The sequence below is a fragment of the Glycine soja genome, chromosome 14, assembly GCF_004193775.1.
Source record: "Glycine soja cultivar W05 chromosome 14, ASM419377v2, whole genome shotgun sequence".
Classification (NCBI taxonomy): Eukaryota; Viridiplantae; Streptophyta; class Magnoliopsida; order Fabales; family Fabaceae; genus Glycine; species Glycine soja.
Genome location: NC_041015.1, coordinates 42,810,789 through 42,831,731, shown reverse-complemented (window position 1 = coordinate 42,831,731; position 20,943 = coordinate 42,810,789). Strand labels below are relative to the sequence as shown.

The window sequence follows — 20,943 nt, the reverse complement described above, 5'->3', positions numbered from 1 at the left end:
TTTTAAAGCTATGGCAAGTGAAGATAGGGATTAACAAGGGCACAGTAACTTCTTGCTAGTGACTATTCATTTTTTAAAGGAGACTATTTGGTTTTTGATAGTAGCAAAGCGATTACTTTACGAAGTGTGTGTTGGGAATGTATTTATTTGCTGTACGGGGTTGAAATGCACGTGGAAAAAGTGGGGATGATGACAAAGTATAATGAAAGGCAATTCAAAGAACAACATATGGAGACACGTTGAGAAACCAATTCCGGAATTGTTGTTGTACGGCTACTTAATGTTTTTTCCCTAATTCCTGTGGGTTTGTATCAGTATTTTTAAATAGGAATGTGGGATCCAGGTCCCGTTCCCTCGACCTAGGGGCACCTATGCCACGATCAAAATTTACATTGTTGCAGATTCAAATTTAACTAACAAGTTATAGCTTATAGTTTTTCTCGACAATTATATTTCACAAGTAGTTACTAGCTTACAGTATTTCTATAAATTACAATTATCGTCAATTTTTAAAAGAATATATACAGTTAATATTATAAATTTATTAATATTTATAATAATTTTTTAAAAAGTCATATAAAGATGATTAGTGATTAGTCCAATATAAAAACTTTTATATAGTTACTATAAAACTATTAAAGTCCAAATTTTAAAGGTCATTTTCCAATACTTTGAATTGATTAGACTTTTTGTTTTACAAGAAAATTGATAAGACGTTAATATTTATCCGTTTCCAAAACTTACCTGTCTATTTGTTTTAGAATCTAATGAAATTAGTTTTGATAAAATTAATTTTAATATTTTAAAACATTATTAGAATGCGTGTTTAAATTAATCTTAATAACAAGTTTTCTGTTAAAAAATGTAACACGTTGAGAAGAATAAATTAATTCTTGTAATTTATCAATTGAAAACTTAATAAAATCTCAAACCCTTGTTAGGAATAGTAACATTCTATATATTTTTATTGGCGTCTAAGAGGAAAACACTTCATGACATGGCAATACTTTATTTTTTTTAGAACTATTTTACAACCTATGGAGACAGTTTACCATTTGATAGTGATTATGATTTGGAACCACAACAATGAAATGATATAAAAGCCAAGATGGATTGAACATGTAAATTTGTTGAGTGAGGAAGGTTTGTTTGAATTGAGAGTGGAATGAAAGGACGTGGAAGACACGCTTGAAATCCATAATCGCTGATTAGTTTCCTGAAAAGAGAAACAAAATGGCAATGGGGCCAGCCACTCACACTGACGTTACTTCTGAGCCAGCAGACATTACACTACAATGTTTCAAAAGAGAACAAGGTCAAAACACAACAGAGTAGATGCAATGCAGTGCTTGCTGTTGCTGTTGTTACTGCTAATGCTAAGTGGTAATTTTACAGTGGATAAAAGAATACTAATAGATAATGGGGGTTGGCTTCAATCACATGACATGAGTAACGATTTTACTTGTTACCGAGATAGATTCAATGGAGCAATCAGGGCAGGTTCCACCACGTGATGTGATTACTGATTATAGGTTTCTTTCTCGCAAACCCAAAAGATTAAAAAACTAGGTCAAATTTTACTAAATTAAGATATAAAAATAACTGGTATGAGAGAGGCACATGAACAGTGAAAAGCAGGAGAAAGAAAGTGACCAAAATGAGAGGAAAAACGAGAAACGCCAGCACATCTCCCTGTCTCTCTCTTCCTTTCTCTGCTTTTCATGTCCTTCAAGACCTCTTTGAAGCCCAACGCCCTCGCTTTCACTGCAAAAGCTAACCAAACGACCCCAGTTTTTTAATTTTCTTCAACCCCACTTATTTATGTTTTCATTCATAAGATAAGAGACTTTGTTGTGTGGAAGAGAAGACTTGGGACACTCCATCTCACAACAACATGGGTCTTCAAAATGTCTCAATAATTCAAGAATAATAATCAAAGTAGAAAAAAAAAATAATAATTTCCTTCAGCTATGCATCCTTTGTATAAACACTGTACATTTTTTTTTTATTTCCTACACTTATCCACGCATTTTGAATCCAAGCTCAGGTAAACAACACTCCACGTTGTTCCCTCTTACTATCTCTCCCACCATATATTCATATTCTATGTAGTAGTAACCAGAAAAAATTCAACAAGCCCCACCCCATTTCCTAAAACAAAGGAAAGAAGAAAAAAAATTCCGAACTTCATCCCAATCTTCCATGTACAAGTTTTCCCATCCTTCAGCACACCATTCACAATGGCTGTGTTTATAAAATTAAGCCATAAAAAACCCGAAATCCAGGGAGCTTCTGTCAGCCACTTGACCGTGGTGTGGCATTTTAACTCCAAGACCTTTGCCAAGGGTTTCAAATTTGAAGCATTTTTTCCTGAATGTTTTGAACAATCAGGCATCTTCACTTTCAGGAAGAGAAATATTTCAGCCTCATTGTTGACCCATCTGCTACCTCTCTTCAATGAATATTCTCCCAACAAAATCACGAAACCTCTTCGAGTAGAGCTTTGGATCAACAGCAGAAATTGAAGTAGAGTCAACTTGCAAGGACTTGTAAGCATGCTCAAGCTTTTTGCTGATATCATAATCTTGCAAAATGTCAATAATCCCAAAGTATAGAATGACATCGTAAGTCTCCCCACTGCAATAAGGGGTCAAATGGCTGATTCCAGCAGTAGTGTATTGATCGAAATCACTCCTCCGGGCCACTCGCTCCGCTCTTGCAGGCATATTGGCTCCTAGCCTGATTAATGATTTCCTGAAACAAGAAGAATCCTACTTAATACATACCATAAAACTTGCAAATATGCATTCACATAAAAGCCAACAAACAGCCTTGAATAGTTTAGGAATGTGACAAAATAGTGAAAAAAACAAACTTGCAATCTTCAAATCACACAGTAACTACAGGCTGGAACTGTGTTTAATTGTCTGAATAAGCTGAATGTTAGGATGGATACAGAAAAATCATGAATCCAGAGAAAGTATGAAACAATCATAATTGACTCGATGAATCTATTGTCAGGCCAAAAACAAATTAGAAATCTGAATTTGAATCAATGAATTGGGACCACAGCCTGCATGAGCCCCACTAACAACAATTGCCTGCAATACTATATGCCCACTGACTTGCTAAAATAATGCAAACTACTTTCAATTATTATCATGAAAAATATCAATTAAAATGATGAAATTATTAAACATTAATGTCAACAGAGTTATAACTATTGCAATTTGCAAGGGTGTACAGGTCACAAACATCTTAGTTTGTGACGCTTTCAAGTGGTAACATGAGACATGTCTATTATTTTCACTCTGATAGCAGTAGGACCAATTTTCGCTCAAGCACCAATACATCTTCCAAACAAACAATTCTCGTTTCACCCTGGTTAATATTCCAAATGATTATGGGCCTATTCAATTTAGCTACAGGTGCAGGTGTTATAACAATGCAATCATTTTATAAATTAATAACTAAAATTCCATCAGCATTAATTGTAAGGAAATAGAATATATCAGTACTTACCTTCCAGATTTAACACGATCTCTATCCTGTAGCTCTGCTTCAAGAAAGCGATAACCACGCATCAACTTTTCATTCTGATAAGAATCCCGATTGCCTAAATGGGGAAACACATGAAATTTAAAATATTGTAACATAAAACTCTCAAAATATGCACTAAAGTGGATGGTGGATCAATACCAGTGCGTAAAAGAAAAGGTGACAATCCCATTTTGTCACATGTATTATCATCACGAAAATGAATGCCAACCAAAAGACTGTAATCCATAATTTTCTCGGCTTCCAAGAACTCACAGTCCCGCTCAATTTGTCTGAACACAATATCAGAGGACTATATAAGCATATATGTAAAGCCCCAAATAGTTAAATAGGACAATCAGCTAGCATAGCAACTTACTTGATGAGTTCCTGGAACCAATTTCTTTGTACACGAAAAACAAAGTTGAGATCAAGGTCCTTGAGGGTGGTTGTTTCATCAATGTCCTCATCAGGTTTATCTGTGGTGCGGCCATGTGAAGATCCTTTCAAATCGAATCGTCTATGAATTGGATATTCGGAGCAGAAAAGATTGCCCATCACAATGAACCGGATCTGGTTTTTCAATAAACAATCGAAGTCAAGTACTGAAGCATGAGGCATCCCACCTCCAAACAGCTATAGAACATATCTACCAATCTATACCTTCTGGCCTCCAATTGGCTTGACACAGTGCACCCCATAGAATTTGGTCACGAGTGAATTCTCATATCGAGACACATGCTGGTAATAACTCCGAAGCATCCGAATAAGCACCTAAAAGTTGAAACCAGAATCAAGCATCACTCTATATATGTACCAAGCAAAAGATCCCTAGTAACAATATAAAAGGCAAGAATCCATGCTCAATCACAACACATGAATGACCAAACCAATAAAACCGGCCTCCCTCTTCAAAAACCAAAGTTGACTGTTTCACAAAAAACATTACTCCCCATTGCCCCGGAGTAGAAAACTTAGAAACATATCCATTTGGCCATGGGGAGTGTCACACTCTAAGATTGTTATTGCAGAATTTAACAAGCCACAACTCTACAAGCCTTTGAATACATGTATCTAACCTTGACTTCAGATTTCTTCACTGTCTTTATCATGAATCTATCATCCTGGGTCAAGTAGAAGATGCTTCCACTTTTTCCGGGAGACGAAAGCTCCCGAAGAGCATCATTCCCACATATAGCCAACATGTAATCAGCAGGATCCACCTGAAATAGCTTCCTCAAATGCCTACAAATTCAAACCAAAACACAGTCAAAAAACAAAAACATGAACACCCCAAAACACTCAACACACCCCACCACACCATCCAAAACAATCCACACCTGAACACCACAGGACAGTAATCCTTCCATCGAAACTCCGCGGACTGATGTGGCGGCGTAAGCTTCGACCCCTCAGCCGGAAACCTAGTCCAGAACTTCTCCTTCGGATCAAAATCACTCTGCTTGAGCTCTCGCAACGTCGAAGCCTCCTTCCCAACAGTGTACCTACACAAATAAAAAGTTAAAACACAAAAAACATGGAAAATTTCTCAATAACATCAAAAACAAAAATCCCTAGTGCTTCATTCACCTTATCCCCAATTGCAAATTAAGCATCAACTCATAATTCTTATGCCCTTTTGAAACGGTTTCCCCGGGTCTCTTCACCTCGCTAGAGAAACAAGGGTTCCTCCTCGTCTCTTTCTCTTCACAATCCGACGTCGTTCCGTCGCGGTAAAACATCGACGCTTCCACATTATCGATAATATCGCACGTGATGTCACCAGCTTCACCCTCCGACTCCCAAATACAAATCCTGGGGAAACTCTTATCGTTATTAACGCTCCCTCTTCCGTCAACCGAAAACCGCTTCACGTTAAAATTCTCACCCCAGAGCAAACGGTGATGAATCTTCATAACGCCGTGCCCCTTGGGGACCCCGTTCTCCCACAACCCCTCGTAACGGTTTCCGTTGGCCCAGAGTAGGGCTCCCTTGCCGTTAATCACGCCGTTCTTCCACTCCCCGACGTACTCGTTCCCGTTCTTCCAGACGTAACGGCCGTGACCGTCTTGCACGTTGCGCTTCCACCAGCCTTCGTATAAGTCACCGTTCGCGTAACGCTTTTGCCCGAACCCGTGTTTTCGGTCGGAGCTCCACGACCCGCGGTAGGTGTCGCCGTCGGATCCGACGAAGGTTCCGAACCCTTCCATGCGTCCCGATTTGAACTCGCCCTCGTAGGTCGCGCCTGAAGGCCACGAGAATTTTCCTTTTCCCGAGGCTTTTCCGCGCTTCCACTCGCCCTCGTACATGCATCCGTCGGTCCAGAGGTATTTTCCGGATCCGTGCGGGACGTTGCCGGAGAATCTCCCGGCGTAGAAGTCGCCGTTGGGGAGAACACGCTCCACGGCGGAGGATCCGTCCACCGCCGTTGCAGGCGTCACTCGCCGGGTCGTGAAGCCCTGCGACCGGCTCCGGCCGGCAACCACCACCGGCGGCGACGGAGACGCCAGCGCCGGCGCGACGTCGCCTTCGCGCATTCTCTTTTTGGACTTTGCGGCGGTGGTGCGAATGTGAGCTTTTTTTCCTCCGGCGGAGGAACTGGAATCAGTGCATTTTGCGGCGGTGTTCAGAACGAGGCTCTCGCATGTGCATTACTTGAGCTGAGTCAGTTCGGAGTGTCGCCGGCGGTGAGACTTCTCTCTCTCTAGGATATTGTTTTGTTTCTCTCTCTCACTCTACTTTTTCGCTTTTGTTTTCTCTTTTTGTGCTGTCTGGGTGAAAACGAGTGGGAATCAGAGAGAGAACAGAAGCCAAGCCGATAGAAAGAAAGAAAGAGAGATCATGGAGTGTAGTATTTTCAATTTTAATGAAAATAAACAAACATTAAACTAAATATTTCCTGTCTCTGATTAATTATAAAAAAATTCAAAATTTTATTTTTAAATTTTTAAATATATTAATTATTTATTTTCTTCCACACTTTTATTTAATTATTCTTTCTTCAAATATCAATGAGAAATAATTAATTGGAATAGAAAGATAAAATATATTCTTAAAATAATAATATAAATAATTGATAAATTTAATATGATTAATTAAATTAATTATTTTTTTTAAAGAAGATGAATTCTTGAAATGTTGTCTGAAAGGAGTATTAATTCAAAGAGTTAGTTAAGTAATATAAGGTTAGATTAAAAATATGAAAATGATTTATTTAATAAAAAATGTAAATTTTTTTATGATAATAATAATTACGCGTGATATTAATTTTTAACTCAATAAATTAAAAGATATTTGTATTCTTTGAAAGAAAAAACAAAATTAATATTTGATCTAATTGATTAGAGAAGTCTCTTAATCTTTTATCAATGAAAAAATTACTAAAATAATTAGTAATTAAATCGATTTTAAGTAAGAATTAAGAAAGGAAGAGGGAATAGGAGAGGAAGGTGAAAAGAGAGTGATGAAGACAGCTTTGGCTAGCGGCAGTTGTTAGTGAGTAATTAATTAATTAATTAATTGTGCAAGAAAAGCTTTGTGGCGGAGTGTGACGAATATACCCTCGTGCCCTCAGTAATTCTTTGTCTTACCCCCAACGACAGCGTATCAGCGTCTCAATTGGATCTTGGGTTTCATCGTGACGTAACGGAATCTCCTAGGATTGCCAGCATCTGATTTCTTTCTCTTTCTTCGAAAATTTTATAGAGCCACAATTTCGGGATCTCCCTTTGGTTCAGTTACAATTTTGGAAGGCTAATTTTGCTTAAAAGACAAAATTTAGTTATACGTGTTGATCAGTAAAAAAATCATGATAAATATAATTTTAAAATAATTATTATAAAAGCATATGATACATATATTATTTATTCTTTCTATTTTATTTAGAATAATTATTAGGTTACACTTAAAATTAAGATAAATATTTATTTTAATGCAAGAAAGTATAAATTATTGATAAATTAATTATTGAAAGATAAAAAATTTAAATTTAATTTTTAATATTAAATTGATTCTAAAAAATATAATTTATTATCAAATTGATTCTTAAATATTATAATTTAATAATAAAATAATCTCATAAATTTAAGAATCAATCATACTTTTTTAATAAAGAATTAAATTTAAATTTTTCATCATTCAAAAATTTTAAATTATCACTATCTCACGCTTTTAGTAACCAAAATGAATATTTAACTACATAAAAGTAAGAATTACTCCTATAATAATAATTCATTAAAAGTAATTTTCTTGATTAATAATTATAGATTTTTATCCAATTAAATAATTGTTTTGCTTTTAATTAATCATTAATTTTTCATTCAATAATTGTAACTCTTTATTTTGTTTTAAATATAATCGTTTACTTTTTTTGTGACCGATGTAAATCGTTTACTTTAAAATAAGTAAATGTCCAAAGTTCAGAAACTAATTTATTAGGTGTGGACCTTATAGTTAACTTAAAATGAAGAAGTCGTTCCTCATCTTTATGAATCTGAAATGAACCAGAAATTTTGGGACAATAATAATCACTGTCATAATTTTAGTGCTGTGTTTGGTCACCAACATGTTCCAATCTATTAATTTTGTTTAGAAATTTAGCATTATCAAATTTTCGTTTTTTTCTCCCTTATCTTGGATCAGCTTTATCCATTATTAATTTATGGATGAATGGCTGAGATATTTTGCTATATTTACACACAAAAAACTATATATCTTGCATAGTGAGATTTTGTAGAAGAAATGATGAAATAGTTTTTCTTGTTGAGCAGTACTACGTATGTTTTAGCCGTATCTTTAAGCAAGTAAAACAATGAAGCGAATTTGGCAGCAATGTAGAAAATGAAAATGAAGACAAGTTTTAGGTGGTAATTAACCACCCTTGAGAAAGTCTAAAAATGATACTTGACTTTATGTGAGCTTTGGGAATGGGGGTGGCAAAATGGAATTATAGAGGCATGGACCTATTTCAGTTGCTATGGCCCACTCTCACCGGTGGGTTCTCCCATCTTTCTCCTGAACACGCATCTTCTTTCTTTGCCATCATTATTAAAAGTTAAAATAATGACATAACAATTAATCTAATTCTTATTTTATGTTTCAAAGATTAATTTAATGAAAAAACCTATGTCTTCCTATAGAATTTTTCATATTAAAAATTGTTACCAATTATGTGAATTATAAACATTTATGTATTATTTTATGTTTCAAAGATTAATTTAATGAAAAAACTATGTCTTCCTATAGAATTTTTCATATGAAAAGTTGTTACCAATTATGTGAATTATACCCCCCCCCCCCCCCCCTTTTTTACTGTATACATAACATAATTATCAAACATCTTTCAAGCCATCTAACAATACATTGTACGAGGGATTAACATGTCTTCTCCAGACGAATATTAAAAGCTATTATGAATGATCCAATGGATATCATTCAGTTTCACAATTTTTTTATAATTACATTTTATTTCACGACATGGTACATATTAAACTGTATAAAAAAAATATTATTCCATAAACACGTAAGACTTTTTTCTTTTAAAATTCCTCCAAGTCATACAACAATCTATCATTTTAAAAATATTCATAAATTATAATAAAAACCAAATTTTAAAATTAATGCACGCACGAACTCGCATTACGTGTAAGTTATGTGTCATTTTCACGTGTGTTAAACAATAGTATTCTTCAAATCAACACACTTCTTTTTCGATTTTCCCACATGTTGGCTAAATTCTTAAAGTTTTTATTTTCCCTATTTTTTCCGAATTCTCGTAATTTCTGAAGTAATAAGCAAAACTTCCAACATGCACGCACGAACTTCTCTGGTAGAAAGTCATCAGCAATCTTAAGGATTGAAATATATTAACGGGACGTTTCTAACTTTACGATTGATCGTGAGTTTAATTACTAAGTGAACATTAATTTAGTTAAAATAACTTTATATATATTAATTAATCTACATATTCAGTGATGTGATTTTAAGAAATTGATAATTATAATTTTCACATCTTAATTGTGATTTTATTATTCCTCAAAGAGTTTCCAAATATCTTATAAGTATGTTTGATTTCCCATTTACATGACCAAAACTTAAATCTTATATTAAATTTGACTTTTTATTCACAGTTATTGAAGATTAATCTAGAAAAGTGTAAATGTAAAATTGGTGGTCCATTATTTAGAGAGTACTACACCTATGGAGATGTTATAGTGTGTAGAAACTTCTTGATAGATGTAGAAAAATATCTTATTATCTAAAGTCATAGAAGCACCTAAAATATTATAGAGATGAATGGTAAATGATAGATGAGTCTAAAAGACTCTAGGACTAAGTAGTATAGAAGTGTGTAGAAATCACCTATGTAACTTATATAAAGGCATAAGTTATAGTAAGTCATGTAATGTAAGAAGTTAAGGTGTCAATTTTTTGAAAACTCATTCTCTTTTTAGTCTCATCATTTGTGTTATATATTTCTACCATATCTGTCTATAAAAAAAAGACATAACCACATCTCATATCGTAACACATGTTTAGTGATAAGTTGCAAACTAGATTTGGGTAGTGCATAATAAGTCAAGTTGAAGTTATTTCTAATAGATTTTACATTCATTATAACTTGAGTCCATAAATTTCTCCCAAACATATAACCCTGAATTACAATATATTAAAATTTATTTTAGTGATTATATACACAAAATTAATTTTGCTTGTAAGTTTTCAAACAATTTTATATGATAAAATTAATTTTCTAATATTTTTTATCCAAACAAAATCACTTTACAATAAACTTACCTTTAATTAAAACTAAATCTGTAAAATCAGATTCATTCAAAATCAATTATATAAACGTGTATCGAAACATACATTATGATCATCATGTTGCGTTTCTTGAAAAATTATCGCTATTGATCTTGTCTCTGCAATGGTATATATTTGCAATGGTACACCTTAGCAAGTTGTCTCTGCAACAGTAAAGACACTTTTATCTTCTCACTTTGCACATTTGTATACCTTAGATGGGTTAATTAAACTTAATTTTATACATGAGTGTATATTTTGTACTTCTTAATAAAATTTGTCACGTTTGATAAATAAAAAAACTCGGAATGGCAAGATTGATGCGTTTTCAAAGCAGAATTATGGGGTAACTTAGTAGTATTCCTTGTTAGGTCTCGTTGGTTGTCTTTTCTCTCATGCATTTTGAGTGGAGCTTATGGGAATATTAGGGTTTAGAAAATTTAATTTTCAAGATATTCATTTATGGGCTTTGGAAGATGATGCTCACATATCTAGAATGTAGCTGACTAATTTTTTTTTTTTCCTAAGAATGTCTCATAACATTTCATGTCTCCGCCAATCCAAACATGCCACATCATTTAAAAATTTACATATAGGTTCAATTTGGGGTTTTTTTTTAAATACACCTTCTCTCTCCTGCTTTTTTTTTAATTTATACTATTTTACAATTTAATTACCAATATACATTATTTGGGATTTTCTCTCTCTTTTTCATTTTTTTAATTTAAAATATTATAAAATATAAATATTATATTATATAATTTTTTTTAATTGGTTTTAAAATTACTTATTTATTAAATTAAATTTTATAATTTTTTTAATTTTTTCAAAGAAAATGATATTATTAAATATAATTATTTTTGTTTTATTATTTAATTTACTTAACATATTTTTTAAGTGAATATTTTTATTTAAAATATGAATTTTCTAATATAATTATTTTTAATATAATTATATTACTAAATATAATTATTTTTTTATGTCATTAGATTTAATTAAAAATGAGAAGACTTTTTGTTTAACAACTTATTCATAGAAGAACATTATATCGCATTATCAATAAAATAATTAAACAATTACACTTGACTAAGAAAAAACTTAAGATGAAGATATATTAGGACAATTATTTCTGTTACCTTGGATCAAGGCTCACTAATCTTGTTCATATTCTTGCCACATCGACTTGGGTGACACCAAAAAATAATTGCTAATTAAATATCTTTAAAGATATTTTTAATATATTTTTATCATCAAAAATAGTTCATATGTAACCGTTATAGGTATTTTTTGGATATTTTAATCTTTTCTTTTCATATCTACAAAGTAGTGTAGACTGGGATATTTTAATCTCATATTTAGCTCATAAATAATAAAAATATCAATTCTTATCACTTAAAGCAAAAAAATAACTGTTAAATACATATTTTTAAAGATATTTTCAATATATTTTATTTAAAGATATTTTCAATAAATATTTTTAAAGATATTTTCAATATAGCAGTTACTAATTTTCTTATTTTTTAAATTAGCGAACATAACAAAAAAAATATCAACAACACATAAATTTAACTACAAGAGTACATACAAAGTAACTAAAAAATTATACTCTAATTTTATCCAATTTTTTATTTTTCTTTATCTGTATATTTTTTCTTTAAAAAAACAAAATTATAAAATTTAATTTAATAAGTAAGTAACTTTAAAACCAATAAAAAATTATATAATATAATATTTATATTTTATAATATTTTAAATTAAAAAAATAAAAAAGAGAAAAAAAGTCACAAGAAATGTATATTGAAAATTAAATTGTAAAGTAGTGTACACTTCAACTACTCAACATTCACTTTGGTCCCTTTCTTCACCTTTAGAGTTTTCCATCAATTCACTTTGCTCCTTTTCTTCGGCTTTAGAGTGTGTTGGGATGAAGAAATTTAAAATTTTGAGAAATTTTAAATTTTAAGAATTTCAAATACTTCAATTGAAATTCTTTTATTTTCAAAATTTTGTGTTTAGATAAAAAAAATTAAAATTATGAGGATGAAAAAAAAAATGAATAAAAAAAGAAAAGATATGGTTGGTGTGCTACGTGTTCCTGTATACTCACACTCTGATCGATATTTTAGGAGCTCAGACGACGGTGTTTATTGAAGAAGACTATAAGAAGATAATTTCAATTTCTCATTTTTTTAGAAGGAAATTGAAATTCCAAATTTTTAGTTGTTTAAAATTCTGTTTTAAAATTCCAAAATTTTAAATTTTTGATAAAAAACATTCAAATTCTAAATTATAGAAATTCAAATTCTCTAAAAAATTAAAATTCTCTATCCAAATGCAGAGTTCTCCATCAATTCTAGAATTTTGTTATATTTGGCATTGGTGCTCTGAAATAGTGGTAGAAAACTCTCATTCGAGTTTCTCAATTAAAGTCTCTTTGTTGAAGACGAATTGGATCCAACTAATCACAACTGCAAGAAGCGCAAGCACTGCATCTCCAAAAAGAAAAAAAAAGCTTCTTGATCCCTTCGATTCTATCAATCCGCATTCGAAGATGGAGGCGCCATTTGAAATCAGACGAGCTTGAAACGGGTTTAATCTTGACGCAATCGGAGGTGGTGCATGAAGTGGGTGTATGTATAGTTGCAGCAACGCATGAGGTTTTGGTGAGCACCCACATGGTGGTATCCAAAATTGTGCAACGTGTGAGGCATGGTTGTTTGGGTGGAAGGAGCAGCAGTGCATTAGAAATGTGTAAAAATTAGTTAGTAAAAAATGGATCAGATTTTAAACTGTTTTTATCGATTCAATTTTATATTGAAATAATTAAATTGATTTAAAAACTTATGTAAAACTGAATTAATTTTAAAAAAATAAACTAAACTAAGTTTAAATTGATTTTAACAGTGGAATCAGTTTCAAACTGATTTTTGAACTAATTTTTAAACTATGTTTTTAGAATAAAAAAATATTTAAATAAAAATTAATTTGATTAATTGAAATGATTTTATAGAAATAATTTAATTAATCGAATTAGTTTTGTAAAATAATGTATTTATTTTTTCTTAAATTACTTCGAAAAAAAAACCAATTTTTTTCACACTCCTAACATGCATTGGCAGAGGAAGAAAGAGGGGCGAACTGTGAACATGATTTATTGTGGGAAGTGTGAAATTAGGGATGAACCTAAGTGTAATTTTTTAATGAGATGGGATGTTTTGATTGGAGGGACAGGATGTGAGACACATTGGTGAGATTGGTAATTACAATCCCTTTCACGTGGGGGTGTACAAGTACAATTGTGGAAATGTTTTTTAAAAAAATTGTCAAAATTAAATTTAGACTAGACGTTAACATTTGGGAATTATGTGCATATGTGAAAGTTGAAATACACACGTCATCTTTATTTAAGACCAAAAAAATAGGTATCAAATAAAATTAAGAGTCTTAAATGAACTTTTCTTAAAATTTTAACCAAATGTCGATTTAAAAAAGAGGTTCAATTGGCATGATCATGTGCCTCATACCCTCACATCAAATCAATATGAATAAATCTATAGGAATGAGGGACTTTTTCAAGGATGAACAATATTGTATTGCGCTTTGGTCCAATGTGACGATGGCCTCAAAGCTACAACTTACATAGGTTGATTCTATCTCTACATATTTAATTATTTTTTAATATGAATATATGTAAGAATTCAATTCTAAGAGTAATTTTTAAATAAGTTTAATAAGCATGTAAATTTTTTTATACGGCCATTTAAATATAAATCATTTTTTTATATAATTTTTAAAATAATTATTATAAAAATAAATAAATTTCTTATATATTAGTGGAAAAATTCGTATTTAAATTTTATCATGTGTAAAATTTTTTTAAAGTGAACGACACTCATAATCTTTAACTTAATAAAAAAATTGAAACTCATTTTTTATATAAAATTGAAAGGCACTCATAATCTTTGACTTAATACAAAAAATAATAATAATATAAAAAAATTTATCCTGACATCACAATGCATGTGTTATTTTACTTTTTTAAAGTATATACAAATTATATTATTTTTTATTTTCTTCAAATAAATTAAAAAGTCAGACTAATTTTCGTTTCTAAAATGTCATTTAAATGTGCATTTGTTTGTATTTTGTGGTACATAATAATTTGTTTTAATACTTACTAATTATAACCAAGCATATATTTAACAGAATAAAAATCTGAGTGTGGCAGCAACTTCAATTATGCAAGTATTTTTAATTTTGATTAATTGTGGATAAAAGTATGAACGTTTTTTCAGTAATAATATATAAACTAAATTAAGTTATTAATTTAGACAAATTAATAATATGGAATATGGTTTATCAAAATTGAGATAGTTTAATTATGATACATGTGCCAGTATAAATATTTTCAGTATTGTGACTTTATTATTTAAAAAATATTTTATAATAAATATTTTATAAGTTAAAATCTATTAGTATTTATTAATATTATAGGTAATTATTTAGTGTATTTCAATATAATAATATTTGTGATTTGAGTTTCTATAAAAATGACAAAAGCTCTACTAATTCTTCTATTAAATTAAATCTAGCTCTTCGTTTCTATCATTTAATCATTGTTAAAATTAGTCACAAAATAAATGATTAATATATATGACAAAATACAAAAATTTCTTCCGATTATTAAAATAACCAATATATTATGCAGGTTATAAAAATATTCAAAATATTATTTTAAAATTTAGTTATTACTATATTATTTTAAAATATAAAGCCAATTACGATATACTATTTTAAAATATAAAGCCAATTTGTAATTATAATACACAACTTATTAATATATAAATTATATTATAATTAAAATTTGTGATGAAGAAATATGTTTGAACATATAATTTATATTTTTATTCATGATAAATAATTTATATTGCCATATAATGTTATTTTAAATGATTTATTATTCCTTTAAAAAAATTATATTCAATTTAAGACTAAAAATGTTAAAAATGATAGATTAAAATCGATAAAATAAAATTAAGAAAAACTCTTAAAAACACTCTTGTTAAATATAAACATTTAAAAATACTCTTGTTAAATAATGATTATTGCAGATACTTTCGTTTAAATAAATATTCGAATTTTTAATATATAAAACTTTTAGTTTTTCCTTTTTATCGGATATGTTGTAACAATCTGTCCCCATTTTATAAAATTTAGTTTATATACCTAACAATGCTCCTTTCATTTTGTATTAGCTAAAAAAAACTCAAATAATTTTTTGTTCTCTAATAAATGATCAAATTTTTATTTTAATCTCCAATAATTTTTTGTTTAACTTTATGGTCCGTAATAAATTTTTATTTTATTTTTCCCCCTAATTTTCTTTAAATATAACTTTGAAAAGTGATTCAGATAATGGCTTAAGGGACGAAAAACAAAAGAAAAAGAATTATTAGGGACTAAAAAGTTAAAAAAAATTATTAGGAATCAAAACAATAATTCAATCAAGGAAAAAAATATATTTAAGTTGAAACATAGAATATTTTATATCCTATTATTGATTTTCTCATAGAAATGAACTGATATCATTTCAAAATAGATAATATCTGAAATATAATGTGGAACTTGTTGATGAAAGTAAGGACTCGTATTAAATAGTTGCTCTAACAAGTGTACGATCATCTACATTAGAGCAACTACATTGGTATGCTTGAGGAGAAATTGTGAGGCAGAAGCAACATGCTTTAGTAGCAACTTTCGATGTTACGAGTCAATAAGAGCAATTGTATCAGTATGCCAAAGAAACAATTGTGAGGTGAAAGCAACATGCTTCAGTAGCAACTCTCGATGTTGCAGGTTAATAGACTTTGTGCACGAGCGAACCGTTGCTTCTCAAAGTAACATTGCTTTCCCTTATAAAACTAAAGAAAAAAGTTGCAAAATATTATTTTAATGTGTGTAATGGATATATTTGTGTTGCAAAATATTATTTCAACAACTGAGTAGTAACGGATATTTTTCAATGGCTGAAATTTCACTACTAGAAAATCACCTTTTTACATCGGTTAAAAGCATCATTTTGCATCGGTTATCACGCGTTATTGTAGCCAACATCGTTGAAACACTCACGTCTTTCTACATCAGTTGCCTAACCGTCTTAGAATGACGCGGTTCAAAGACGGGTCTCGAGCCATACCCGTCTTATAATTTTGACCATTTTACATCGGTTCTGATGTTGAACCGATGTAGAATTGTATCCATTCTAAGATGGGTTGGCCGTTAAACCCGTCTTAAAATGCCAGATTTCTACATCAGTTTTCCTAATAAACGATGTAAAATGTCTAGCATTCTACATCGTTTGTGACCATGGAACGTTGTAGAATGTTACCTCATGGTAAAACATTCTACATCGGTTTTTGTAATAACCGATGTAGAATATCCACCAATCATACATCGGTTGTCCTAATAACCGATGTAGAATTATTAATTTTTTTTTCTTTTTGTTCATGAATGACAATAACAATACAAATATAATTTGATTTTCCATAATTCTAAGACATAGTTTCACCTGAACCAAACCATATACAAAAGCACACATTCACAAAAATGAAAGCAAGTACATTATTATATATATAAAAGATAATACACCAGTTTCGAAGCATGTTAATTGTGTACCTTTGAAGACAACAAACACACCCATTATGAAATCGCCAATTGTCCCCCGAATCTACAAATTAGAAGTAGAATAAGCATTTGCTAGATGCACAAGCGAGGAAAAAAGAGGCCAATAGAATTAAATAGTATTGAATGTAGAAATGCATTATCCTAAAAAAGAATAATTTCAAACTACTGAATAAAGCTAGGAGAATTGTTAGCACCAAACGACATTAAACCAATCCAGACCATGCAGTCACATATAGTATAGTTCACAAAATGCAAAGTCACAATTATTCACATTTGATTAGATTCTAGAGACTATATCAACTCTTTGAATGTTGAACATGATACAAGTTCTCGTGCAAACTCACAAGAAATTGAAAGACATAAGGGAAGTGCAAAAATTCTAACCTCCAAAGGAAGTGTCCCAATTTACTTCTCAACTCTGAAAGAGCAGTATCCGCATTGACAACCTACAAATACAAATAGTTGAAAACAACAAGATTTTCATTTGTTCTCTCCTTCTAACCAAGATAAGGTTTCACAAAACACAACAAAGACTCAACATATGTATTAGAAATTAGTGGATACATGTGTAACCAAAATTACAGATTGATGGTTTCAAGAAATTTGACTGCAAAAGCAAGGCATAAAAGGAAGGAGGAGAGGAAATATAGAGAATAACAATCAAACATACCAAGCAATAACCAAATTCAGCATTCCCAAGGGCAATTTCATATGATTTTTTGAGACAATCATTGATTAGTTTTTGCTTATCCGATAAGCTCACCGTGCCTGTACTAATAATATTATCCAAGTATAGTGAAAGCAACTGCCATGATTCACAAGATTGTCAATTATTTCGAGTTTTGAACTATATGCACAAGGGAAAACAATGTAAGCTCATCTCATTATCTTGGTGGCACCTATCCTGCATTCACTTATCCCAGCCACATTTTAAGTGTAAAAACAAAGAACTATCACTCCTACTGAAAAAAAAAAGAATTATCATGGTGAAGTAAAACATAATACTCACTCTAGTGTTGGTATTTGAAATTTTGGGTATTTGGCAAAAAGAAGTTCTGCTATTTCTTCGACAGTTGCAATGAATGATGAGCAATTATATCTCCTTTTTGGATTAGGATGCTAAAACAGGAATATATGTGCTCGTGCCACATCATCAACATGCACCATATGGATACGAGAGGCACCAAATGGATTCTTCTCACCTGCACAATCCATTTGTTTTCATTAAGAATCTTTACAAGGAACTTTATTACAAAACTGAATATGTTGGTATTTATTGTAAAATCCACATAAGATAAAGTCATGATAATGACAAGACACAACATGTTTGACCTTCACCTTGTGTGCTGACTTTCAATAGAGAAAGTGTTTTGTTGACGTTACTTAACCATTGACTTTTATTGTGTGGTTACTTTCTATGTGCTTGGGGAGGGAGAGAAATCATTTCATGGTTTAGGATTATTATAAGTTTATGATCTCATTTCATGTAAAAATTGGTTAAGAATTAAGATTATGAGCATGCAGTAGTTTCAGATTGTACAATATTTTTTTTCTTGTTTAGGAGGGGAGAGAAATAATTATATGATCTGAAATTATCATGTATTTATTGTCTCGGTCAATCTTTAAAATGACATGCAACCAAATTTTATAATGTTTTTCCTCATAAATTTAAAAACTTAGCTACATATCATATTTTTGTTTATCAATAGCTACATACCATATAAAAATTGGTCGAGAGAGTATGGATATGGTGATTCCAAACTAACAAAAATTTCTCAAAATATAAACAGAAAATGACACTGCCGTAATCGATCAACATGTTCAAATTTCAACATATTACTAATCATAATTGATCAAGAAAGAATGGTCAAATAGAGGGTCCTAGAAATTAAAAGTTGCAGCACTTACCAAATAAGAAAGCCAGTGAAGTATAAACTGAGCCAGGAAGCTTAGGACAAATGAAGGGTCCAAGAACAAAAGTAGGTATTAGAGTCACAACATCCAACCCATGATGTTCTCCAAATTCAAGAATTGCCTTCTCTGCCAATGTCTTAGAAATTGAATATGACCAAGCAAATGGCTTCAAATCTCTAAGAAGATTTTCATCACTCCAATAAATCTCATCTATCACTTCCTCTTCTTTACTCTACAAATAAACAGCAGAAGCACTAGAAGTGTAAACAACCCTCTTCACTGTCTTTGAATTTAGCATGCTTTTAGAATGCCTAATGCTCCATCAATGGTTCTTTTGGTCATTATTTCCTCTGGCTCGTTCACTTCTAAATCAATTGGAGTAGTAGTGTGGAGCACCCCAATGCATCCTTCGATTGCTTCACGGAAACTCTCAGGGTTGCTGAGATCAACATTGAAAACTTTTAGCTTTTTGGATGCACCTGGAAGATTGGTGAGGAAACTAACATCCCTCTTACGCCCTGCTAAATACATTAAAACATTATTGCACAATATTGGTGATATATTATCCATCATGGTAAGTATATCTAAAAATACTTTTAAAAAAATTAAAATAATAAGATTTTTCAGAAGTTAAAATTAATTTATGGATAAACTAATTTGTAAAAACTTTCTTATTATTAGAAAAGTTATATGAGAATTTTTTTACAAATTAGCACAAGTTACTTTAAACTTATACATTTCATTTTTTCTTCTTAATTTTTTCTCATAGAAGCTAATTTTAACTTTTAAAAATAAGCTTATCCAAATAGATTCTAAATGGAGATCATAACATGATAACAACAAAGAATAACAACTAACATGCATGCGTAAATATCAATGGATTTAAACATGATATATATATATATATATATATATATATATATATATATATATATATATATATATAGATACATACAAAGAGGTTGGCCAAGACAATCCAAGAAAAGGAATTGAAGAGGGAGAAGATGAACAATATTTGTCGGATATGGGGATAACATAGAGAAACAAGATAACTAATGGCCAAAAAAAAAATAAGAGCGAGGTTTTTTTTTTTTTTTTGTAAGAGATGAAATGTATTTTAAGGAGAGAGAATATTACTCTATTTATTTAGGTAAGATCATTATAGTTAGTAAATTTCTCTCTTTGAACATTTAATGATGTCGTGATGATAATTTAAAACCATCATTTTTATATTTTACTTTTGTCATTTTCTTCTTGAATATATATAGCTTCGTATTTAACATTTGTGTTGAGTTTATATTTTTCTTCAAAAAAAAATAAAAATAAAAAGGGTTACCTGGATTAGATCTAATAGTGGTATTAACAATGTTGGTATTTGAAGGACAATCAAACATACCAGGCAATAACCAAATTCAGCATTCCCAAGGGAAATTTCATATGATTTTTTGAGACAATCATCGATTAGTTTTTGCTTGTCTGATAAGCTCACTGTGCCTGTACTAATAATATTATCCAAGTCTAGTGAAAGCAACTGCCATAATTCACAAGATTGTAAATTATTTCAAGTTTTCAACTATATGCACAAGGGAAAACAATGTAAGCTCATCTCATTATCTTGGTGGCACCTATCCTGCATTCACTTATCCCAGCCACATTTTAGAGTTTAACTGCTAAAAAGAAAAAAAGAAGGTAGTTATTTGAACGTGTTACTGGGCTTTTTCTAGATATAATATTATCCTATTTTATATTTCATTATGTGACCATAAAAAACCCATTAAAATAGTTACTTAATGATGTTTTATGCGAAAAATTATTTAATTTTAATACTTCATATATCTTAAATGAACGACCACCAAGTAGGTAAAAGTCTTCATTTCCTCTAGCCATATAGAATACTCATAGGCATAAAATTAGTACTTCAAGTAAGAACATGAAACCATAAGTCCTCAAGTTTGGTCATTATAAATCAAGAGTTACCAGAAATTTTCTCAAATGCATTGTTAGAGA

At 30.6% G+C, this 20,943-nt stretch overlaps 1 protein-coding gene and 1 pseudogene across 1 annotated transcript; both read right to left on the bottom strand.

Moving 5' to 3' along the window:
• Positions 1-1,930: 1,930 nt before the first annotated feature.
• Positions 1,931-6,373, bottom strand: LOC114385034 (phosphatidylinositol 4-phosphate 5-kinase 1-like). The gene is made up of 8 exons (XM_028344967.1): positions 5,128-6,373; positions 4,878-5,042; positions 4,617-4,782; positions 4,201-4,311; positions 3,917-4,110; positions 3,700-3,830; positions 3,523-3,616; positions 1,931-2,754 (listed from the first exon to the last, which is right to left on the bottom strand). Exons 1-8 carry the CDS (start codon positions 6,072-6,074, stop codon positions 2,445-2,447), a joined length of 2,118 nt encoding a protein of 705 aa, XP_028200768.1. The 5' UTR covers positions 6,075-6,373; the 3' UTR covers positions 1,931-2,444.
• Positions 6,374-16,889: 10,516 nt separating this feature from the next.
• Positions 16,890-20,330, bottom strand: LOC114384080 (annotated as a pseudogene).
• Positions 20,331-20,943: the final 613 nt, after the last annotated feature.